Below are 10,709 nucleotides of genomic sequence, written 5' to 3' on the forward strand. Positions count from 1 at the left end.
GTAAAACGCTGCCACGTGCAAATCCACAGTGAATCCCCTACGTGTGAACATACCGTAATGCAAATTAAAGGGGTTGTCCGGGCTTTTAATATTGTTGACCTATACACAGGATAGGTCATCAATATCAGATCAGCAAGTCTGTCACCCCCCACCGATCAGCTGTACAAGGAGACGGCACGCTCTGTGCGCATATGCCCTCTCGCGTATCTCTTCCTGCTCACTGCTGCTGTCTGTGGCAAAAACCATAGACCACAGCAGTGGACAGGAAGGGAAAAAGCATGTGCGCACTGCGTGGACTGTCTCCTCGTGCAACTGATCAGCGGGGGTGCCGGGTGTCAGACCCCCGCTGATCTGATATTGATGACCTATCCTGAGGATAGGTCATCAATATTAAAATCCTGGACAACCCTTTTAAAGGGGTTGTCTCATCTCAGGCATTGATGGCATATTGCTTGCTTGCTTGGCTATTTTCAGAACTCCCAAAGAAATTAATAGAGAGCACTGGCACATACAGTGGATATAAAAAGTCTACACACCCCTATTAAAATGTCACGTTTCTGTGATGTAAAAAAATGAGACAAGGATAAATCATTTCAGAACTTTTTCCACCTTTAATGTGACCTATAAACTGTACAACTCAATTGAAAAACAAACTGAAATCTTTTGGGTAGAGGGAAGAAAAAATATATAAATAAAATAATATGGTTGCATAAGTGTCCAAACCCTTAAACTAATACTTTTTTGAAGCACCTTTTGATTTTATTACAGCACTCAGTCTTTTTGGGTATGAGTCTATCAGCATGGCACATTTTGACTTGGCAAGATTCGCCCACTCTTCTTTGCAAAAACATTCCAAAATCGGTCAGATTGCGAGGGTATCTCCTGTACACAGCCCTCTTCAGATCACCCCACAGATTTTCAATCGGATTCAGGTCTGGCCTCTGGCTGGGCCATTCCAAAACTTTAATCTTCTGGTGAAGCCATTCCTTTGTTGATTTGTATATATGCTTTGGGTCGTTGTCATGATGAAAGATGAAGTTCCTCTTCATGTTCAGCTTTCTAGCAGAAGCCTGAAGGTTTTGTGCCAATATTGACTGGTATTTGGAACTGTTCATAATACCTTCTAGCTTAACTAAGGCCCCAGTTCCATCTGAAGAAAAACAGCCCCAAAGCATGTTGCTGCCACCACCATGCTTTACTGTGGGTATGGTGTTCTTTTGGTGATGTGCAGTGTTGTTTTTGCGCCAAACATATCTTTTGGAATTATGGCCAAAAAGTTCAACCTTGGTTTCATCAGACCATAACACCTTTTCCCACATGCTTTTGGAGACTTCAGATGTGTTTTTTGCAAAATGTAGCCTGGCTTGGATGGTTTTTCTTTGTAAGAAAAGGCTTTTGTCTTGCCACTCTACCCTATAGCCCAGACATATAAAGAATACGGAGATTGTTGTCACATGTACCGCACAGCCAGTACTTGCCAGATATTCCTGCGGCTTCTTTAATGTTGCCGTAGGCCTCTTGGTAGCCTCTCAGACCAGTTTTCTTCTCGTATTTTCATCAATTTTGGATGGACGTCCAGTTCTTGGTAATTTCACTGTTGTGCCATATTTTCTCCACTTGATGATGACTGTCTTTACTGTGTTCCATTGTATATCTAATGCCTTGGAAATTCTTTTGTACCCTTCTCCTGACTGATACCTTGTAACAATGAGATCCCTCTGATGCTTTGGAAGCTCTCTGTGGACCATGGCTTTTGCTGTGGGTTGCGGCTAAGAAAATTTCAGGAAAGACCAACTAGAGCAGCTGAACTTTATTTGGGGTTAATCAGAGGCACTTTAAATGATGGCAGTTGTATGCTGACTCCTATTTAACATGATTTTGAATGTGATTGCTTAATTCTGAACACAGCTACATCCCCAGTTATAAGAGAGTGTGCACACTTATGCAACCACATTATTTTAGTTGTTTTCTTTTCTTCCCTCCACCTAAATATTTCAGTTTGTTTTTCAATTGAGTGTACAGTTTATAGGTCACATTAAAGGTGGGAAAAAGTTCTGAAATGATTTATCTTTGTCTCATTTTTTTACAGCACAGAAACCTGACATTTAACAGGGGTGTGTAGACTTTTTATATCCACTGTACCTATCTGGCTTTAACGGTATGTCCTAGCAATATGCCATTAAAGTCTGAGATGGGCCAATTCCTTTACTGAAATAAAATAAAAATCTACAGTGGATTGTAGGTATGCTACAGAATTTCATGCTTTAGTACCGTTAACTTTCTTCCTGACTGGAGTTGCTGTGAGCTCCACTTGTAATAATATCATGGAGGTTGTTGGTAATGTCAAAGGTTCCTATTCAATGGACACCTGTTCACCTTGGGAGGGGAAGCACGTCCACTATGTGTAGGTGCATGCACTTTGACTTACAGCATTAGCAATTTTTTTTTAATTAGAATAATAAGGCTTAATTGGTAAAGACACAGTACAAATTGCAAAGTTGTCTTACCATGTCTTCACATGCTGCAGATTTTGTTGCAGAAATTTCTACGACTGAGAATCAGTTTCATTTATTTGAATGGGGTTGTTTTGGCTTCAAGCACATGGATTTGGCAAGCTCCATTCAAATGAATGGAACAGATTCTCATTTGCTGAAATTTCTGCAACAAAATCTGCCACATATGAAGGCAAGCTTACAGAGAAAGCGATATTAGATTGTATCAGTCCTGTGTGAGACAGGCTTAGGCCTCTTGCACACGAACATGTGCGGTCCGCAATGCACGGGCACCGACCGTGGGGCCAGCCACATGCGGATCGCAACCCCATTCACTTCAATGGGGTCCACGATCCGTCCCGTTCAGCAAAAAGATAGGACAAGTTCTATCTTTTTGCAGAACGGAAGCACGGAACGGAACCCCACCAAAAGCACTACGCAGTGCTTCCGTTCCGCATCACATCTCCGGATTTGCGGACCCAATTCAAGCGAATGGGTCCGCATCCGTGATGCGCAATGCACACGGCCAGTGTCCCATGTATTGCGGACCCGCTGTATGCGGGCTGCAATACAGCCACGGGGACACACGGTCGTGTGCAAGAGGCCTAACAAGAATGCTTTGCCATGATTTGTGTAATTTTTTTTTTGTAAGATGAAACATGAAGTCCTATCCGGTCTTATAGTTTAATAGGGTTCACTGAAATAAGAACCTGTTAGGGCATTCGGATTTACTAGGGTTGTGCCGAGATTTAAACATATCCCCTATACACAGGATAGTGGATTGTGGTCTGACCGCTGGGACCCCCACAGATCATGAGAATATGGGTCCAATGGCCCCCCAAACTCCCTCCACCATGGACAAATGTAGTGGCAGTCAAGCATGCACACTACCACTTCATTAATCTCTATGGTATTGCCATATTCAGCATTGAACGGAGTGGCAGCACGCATTCTCCACCACTTCTCCATTAAAATAGGGGGACGCAGTATCCACATTCTCGTGATCATAGGGCACCTACAGCTGTGCAACCATTATTCAGACACTTACTCACTATCCTGTGTGCTGTGGATTATTAACATTTTGGCATACCCCTTTAAAAGACTAGGAAAACACTTTATTAGCCCACGTGGCGCATGACTACAAAGAGTTCCTCTTGATCTGGAGGATGCAGCACATAACTAACATGAATAACAAGAGCAGCTCATTAGTAAAATGGACAACAGGTTATGCGGGAGAATTGAACACTGATGGGCCATTACAGCTGACCACTGACTTTTCCAACAATGGTTGTAAACAGTGGACAACACCCTTAATGGACATAACTTACATTTATGTTTTTAAACAGCAAACCCAGGTAATCTTAGTTTGTTATAAATGTCCCCCAAGGATCATTTGGTCAAAGGGTGGTCACGGGCTGGGGACTCCCAGTGATCTTGTGTGGCAATGTGGGAAAACCCAACAGTAGGCGTTGAATTCCTCTGCAGCACCCTACAAGTAGTTCTCAATAAATCAGTAGACTGTTGGAATAATGCACCGATGTGCCAGGTCTCTCAGAGGGATGCTCTTTGTGGCCACATTCTGCTCTGGTTACTAGACGAGGATCCTTGTCAAATTCCTTGTGCATCAAGGCTTGGAGCAATAAAAGGTGGTTCAGAAAATGTAGCAAATGTACAGGGTGGGCCATTTATATGGATACATCTTAATAAAATGGGAATGGTTGGTGATATTAACTTCCTGTTTGTGGCACATTAGTATATGTGAGGGGGGAAACTTTTCAAGATGGGTGGTGACCATGGCGGCCATTTTGAATCCAACTTTTGTTTTTTCAATAGGAAGAGGGTCATGTGACACATCAAACTTATTGGGAATTTCACACAAAAAACAATGGTGTGCTTGGTTTTAATGTAATTTTATTCTTTCATGAGTTATTTACAAGTTTGTCTTTGTTTACAGCCATTGACATGTCGCCGAGGTTAACACGTGAGGAGCAGATAGAAATTTTGTTGATGTCTGGTGAACGCAGTAACCGGGTCATTGCAGCAGATTTCAATGCAAGACACCCTACGAGACCACCCATCTCCATGCTACAGTTAGCAAACTGCTTGCTAAGTTTCGTGAAACTGGTTCAGTGTTGGATTTGCCAAAATGTGGACGCATGAAATCTGTCTCTAATGAAGAAACATCAGTGGCTGTCCTAGCTTCATTCAGCAAGAGCCCACAGCGTAGCACTCACCGCATGTCACTGGAGAGTGGCATTAGTCGAACATCCCTTCGGCGGATATTAGCTACTCACAAATGGCACCCTTACAAACTTCAGCTACTGCAGCATCTTAACGAGGATGACCCAGATCGGCGCACTGAATTTGCAGAATGGGCAAAACAAAAATTGGAACAGGACCCTCAGTTTACGCAGAAGATTTTGTTCAGTGATGAGGCAAACCTTTATGTGAATGGTGAAGTTAACAAACAAAACCACCGCCTATTGGTCTGACCCTAACCCACATTGGATAGATCCCTCCAAGACTGTTGGAACAAAAAAATTGATGGTATGGTGTGGTATATGGGGTACAAAGATAGTGGGGCCATTCTTCATCAATGGAAACCTCCAGGCCACTGGATATGAGAAATTGCTACATGATGATGTGTTTCCCTCTTTATGCACTGAAGCTGGCACGTTCCCTGAGTTTTTCCAGCAAGATGGTGCCCCACCACATTATGGGTGTCAGGTCCGAGCATTCCAAGATGAACAGTTTCCTGGAAAGTGGATTGGTCGTCGTGGGCCAGTTGAATGGCCCCCAAGGTCTCCCGATCTGACCCCCTTAGACTTTTTATCTTTGGTGGTCATCCTGAAGGCAATTGTCTATGCTGTGAAGATACGAGATGTGCAGCACCTGAAACTACGGATACTGGAAGCCTTGTGTTAGCATTTCTCCTGCGGTGTTGCTATCAGTGTGTGAAGAGTGGGAGAGAGGGTTGCATTGACAATCCAACACAATGGGCAGCACATTGAACACATTTTATAAGTGGTCAGAAACTTGTAAATAACTCATGAAAGAATAAAGTTACGTTAAAACCAAGCACACCATTGTTTTTCTTGTGAAATTCCCAATAAGTTTGATGTGTCACATGACCCTCTTCCTATTGAAAAAACAAAAGTTGGATTCAAAATGGCCGACTTCAAAATGGCCGCCATGGTCACCACCCATCTTGAAAAGTTTCCCCCCCCTCACATATACTAATGTGCCACAAACAGGAAGTTAATATCACCAAACCATTCCCATTTTATTAAGGTGTATCCATATAAATGGCCCACCCTGTAGAATGAATTACAGTGAGTATTCTGTTTTGCCTGGTATTTTGAACTAGGTCCACCCCTTCAAGGTTGTATATTCCACAGAGGCCATGGTTTACTGGTCCATACTGGTTCAATAGAGAGGAGAGGAAATCCAAATTATACTAGCTATATCTCTTCCCCATGAGTGAAGGGAAGTTGCTCCAGATACTACAACATAAATAACCAAAGCAGGGGCGTAGCAATACGGGGGGTACAGAGGTAGCAGTCACTACCAGGCCCTGGAGCCTGTCCCAAAGACCCTTTTTGCCGCATAAGAAGACACCGGTATTATAGAAAGTGCATGATAGTCAAGTTACACCTCTGGTGGAGGGAAGGGGTTAGGTTAAGAGTTTGCATGGGGGGGGGGTAGAGTTTAATTTTTTGGCACAGGCAGCATGAAGGCTATGTGCTGCCACAAGCACTGAGGAAGGGGGCCCAAGCTGAAATCTTGCACCAGGTTCTATTAGCCTTTAGCTACACCCTTGAACCAAGGAATTGCACCAAACTTGCATTTTAGTAAAGAATGATTTCAAGAAAATGTAGGATTACTTTACTAAAGACTGGTCAGTGGGTCTAAAGAAAACTGGAACGGACAGTTATACTCATGGTTAAGTGGCTTATGATGAATGATTCTGAATATAAAAATTATCTGCATAGCCGAGACATTATAGGATTGTGTTTGAATTAAATCTATGAATCGTAGCTCACTGCTGCCACCTGCTGGTTTCACAACTTTGTGCCAGCTTTTGAGCAAATGGCAATAAGAAAGGGCATTAAATACTTTTCTCAAGACCACAAAATCAGTTGTGTTTCTATAATTAAAACCAACAAATATTGGATTATTGTATTGATTTATTAATTTTAACATGTAGAGATTTGGTCATTGATGACTACTTGCTCAGATGATCCTCAGAGTTTTCTGCTAATTGAATTGATATTTCTGAAGGATCAACTTCATAAAAGGCGAGCAAGCTGCAAGAAGTAATGACAAAGCCTTAATATTTTATGGTAGTCTTGTTCTGTCCTCATGTATTGTGCTAGGTTGTTCAGTGAACAGCAAGCGCTTCAGGTCTTTGAAGCAGCACTTGATACTGTGAATCAAGATGAAAATAATGAAGAAGAATACATAACTTATCCCGATGATCTTCATGGCAAATACGGACTCGGGGTCACTGAAATGACGTTTCTTTACTGATCTTTTTGCACAGCCAACCTGAAGCAGCTTTCATCTTCCCTGTAGCCAGCAATAATAAATTCCTTTATCATTGTATTGAACAAAGCGAAAGTTCAGATGGTTTCCATGATCAATAAAGACTCTCATAGACTTATTAATTCCAATAAGATACTCTGTGCGATAAAGTCTTTTGTCATCTTTGTCCCAAGCCACAGCCTGTTCTGGTTTGGCTCCTGGGCAAGCAATAGTCAGTCTGCTACCTAGTGGGTGAGTATGTAACTGGGTTGGAACCTTTGGGAGCCATGGGATATAATCTTTAAGCTTCATTATATTATGCATCAACGTGCTTAATTTACCAAGAATGCCCTTCTTTGGCTTATGACATGGAGTCATGCAGCTCCTAACTATGATCTCTGGTCTTCGAGTAGATAGCAACTTCTTGAATTTCGGTGGAACACCTTCTGAGCCACAAGAAGTCACATCGCTCGGAGCCGCACGAAATCTGGGGTTCAGGTAGGTACTATTGATATAGCATAAGCCAATTCTCATTTGCTCCCCCCTTACATCACATCGATCACAGACTGTCCATTCCCAAAATGTAGTGAAGGACACAAAGTATTTGCTTACTAAATCTGGTTGGGGGTGACCATGTTGGTTTTCAAATGCTACGTAGGCATTCTTGGAGTCCTGAATATCCACCACTGTATCCATAAAAGAAGTGTCCATCTTGTGAGCCACACATATAATTCCAGAATCTTCTATTTGTGCCTTAAATACAATTAGGCTGAACATCCGGATACTGAATCCGGAAAACAATGTCGGTACTACTCTGAACATTTTCAACATCAAGTTGGACTGTACCATTGAAGTCCGTAAGCACCCGCGTCTTCTTATTACCCGTGTTCTTCTGATTAGTACCATACTACGGACTTTATTATCTCAGGCTTGCAATGGCAAGGAAGCTCAAAGGTTCATGTCTGCAAGGTAAGGCAGCTGGGTCAAACAATAAGAATGCCGGGCATTGAACAGACCTGTAGATGTCGTCTCTTTCAACAATGGTAAAACTACTTGCTGGAATTAGATGGAGGAGGAATGCAACTGTTACACAAGGAGAAAACAGGGAATCATCGTGCCCTAGAAGGCAAATAGTTGGCTGACCAAGTCTTTAAATGCAGGCAAGATAGATGACACATCAAATGGGATCTCATATTGACTTGTCGTTGAAGCAACCAGAGACCCAATAGAGCAGAATAATCATTATGATCCAACATTCCTTTGTTGGCAAAAAAAAAGGTTCTAAATTCTACTGTACTTCTACACTTTGGACAATCCCTTTTTGTTAAGGAAAATAAACAGTTTGGGGGGTCCCAACAGTAGGACACCTTGCAGAGAGCAAATATAATTGGCAGAAGAACTTGGCAAAAAGTGTTCAATTCCCCCTCTGGTGCCCGACGAATGACCACATAGCTCATCTAGTGTGCCCCAACATTATCTTCTTTTTACCTTTCGTTTGTGATAGATATATGTTTATATGTAGCATACATAAGCTTGAAGTTTGCTCAAAGCTTCTACTACTTTTTCAGTAAAACAATATTTTCTGACATTGCTTCTGATCATCCCCCAAGATAATTTCACATTGTGAGTGTGATCCATTTTTTTTTTATGTTCAGTTTCTCAATAAAAATATTTGCATCCTGAATTTACGGCCGTATTGTGTCCGTGTATCATCCATAATTTATGGTCCCCAAAAAAAGCGGATGCAGGAAATTATCACTATTCTTGTCCCAACCCACTGGAAAAACCCATAGGAAGGTAACGTGATCAATCTGGTGCCATTTTGTATTGCTTTCACATCATAGGGAGCTCTGTGAGGTTCCTCTTCTTGTCTGGCATTGGTTTCTGGTGACTTCTGGCTTTTCACCATATCTGAAAACCGTGAAAATGTTACCCTTCTGTACTGGCTTCTCTCTTGCTGATTTGGGAAGTATATGCCCATGCTGGAAGAACAGGAGAAGGCATTGGGTTCACCTTATTGGCTCACAACAGTCCAGGAAAGGCCACCTAGAAAAATCCCCTTTGCTGTCAAGTCACTCTGATACGGTGTGCATAACCAACAAGTCTCCATTATTGCACTACTTGAACCACTACACTTCCCCAAATACTACAGATCACTCCGTAAAAAAACTAGTCTCACACAGTTCTGCAGACATAAATATAAAAAAGTTATGGGGGTCAGAATATTTTGATGCAAAGCAAAAATCGTTGTTTTTTACGTATTAAAAACACCAGAAAAACTATACAGTTATCGCTGTAATCAAACCGACCCCAAGAGTGGGATTTTTTTTTTTCCAATTTCACTCGATTTGGATTTTTTTCCCCCAGCTTCCTACTACATTGAATGCAATATTAAAATATGCTATTAGAAAGTTCAACTTGTCCGACGAAAAAACAAGCCCCTCATACAGCTATGTGAACGGAAAAATAAAAACAGTATGGCTCTCGGAAGGCAGGGGGTAAAAAACGAAAACGCAAAAACGGAACCTTGAAAGGGTTAATCCTGAAATTAGTGGTCTAGGCAATTCAATATAAATATATTAGCTGTACAAATGTCTCTCCTGTCTTGATAGCCTGTTACAATCTATCAGTGTAGGGTGGCAGTGGAGCTGCCAGAGGGCCAATTAAAATCTTAACAAGAAAGGCTGGGAAAATAGGTTTTTCCCACTGTATACAGCAGCTAGGCTGGTAATTAAGATAATTAGCAGCCAGCTGAGGAGCTCAGGTATATGTGGGCTGCGCCAAGGCCTGTGGGAGCCGGGACCCTCTAACCCTGTGTGGGGTAAGCACTGCAGTGTTTTGGGGAGCTGGGTGGTAGACCCAGATCCCAACAGAGAGGGAGAAATACTGTGTAGTCAGTGGCCAGACGGCCTAGGATCTATGTTTATGATTTGTTTGGACTGCTGTAAAAGTGACAATAAAACTGGTCGTGGCCAGTTTGCACCCAAATCTCCATTGTTGGAATGGCTTCTTGAGGTGTGCCAACCGTCTAAGGGTACTTTCACACTAGCGTTTTTCTTTTCCGGCACTGAGTTCTGTCAAAAGGGCTCAATGCCGGAAAAGAACTGATCAGTTTTATCCCCATGCATTCTGAATAGAAAGTAATCCGTTCAGGATGCATAAGGATGTCTTCAGTTCAGACATTTTGACTGATCAGGCAAAAGAGAAAAACGCAGCATGCTACGGTTTTATCTCCGGCGAAAAAAAACTGAAGACTTGCCTGAATGGCATTTTTTTTTCATAGGAATGTATTAGTGCCATTCAAAATACCAGAAGGCCGGATCAGTCCTTTTGGTCTGCGCCAGACCGAAAAAAAAGGTGATAAAAAAATAAATGCCGTATCCGTTTTGCCAGATGACACTGGAAAGATGGATCTGGCATTTCAATGCATTTTTTTTGACTGATCAGGCATTTTTAAGACTGATCAGGATCCTGATCAGTCCTACTAATGCAATCAGTTGGCATATGTTTTGCCGGATCGGAACTGCTTGCCGGATCACTCTGTCGCAAGTGTGAAAGTAGCCTAAAACTGTTTTTTCCGGTATTGAGACCCTTTAACGGATTTCAATACCGGAAAAGAATAACGCTACTGTGAAAGTACCCTAAGCGGAGAAGACAGCGATCCTGAGAGCTAAGTGACCCAGAGTTGTCACA

The 10,709-nt window shown here is 42.2% G+C and overlaps 1 protein-coding gene across 1 annotated transcript; it reads right to left on the reverse strand.

Moving 5' to 3' along the window:
- Nucleotides 1-7,052: 7,052 nt before the first annotated feature.
- Nucleotides 7,053-9,126, reverse strand: FAM187A (family with sequence similarity 187 member A). Its single transcript, XM_040438432.1, is given in 5 exon segments — nt 7,053-7,805; nt 7,807-7,914; nt 7,916-7,984; nt 7,987-8,099; nt 9,117-9,126. Coding segments are annotated over 5 exon segments (1,053 nt in total).
- Nucleotides 9,127-10,709: the final 1,583 nt, after the last annotated feature.

This window comes from Bufo bufo, chromosome 6, assembly GCF_905171765.1.
Source record: "Bufo bufo chromosome 6, aBufBuf1.1, whole genome shotgun sequence".
In the NCBI taxonomy this organism is placed as follows: Eukaryota; Metazoa; Chordata; class Amphibia; order Anura; family Bufonidae; genus Bufo; species Bufo bufo.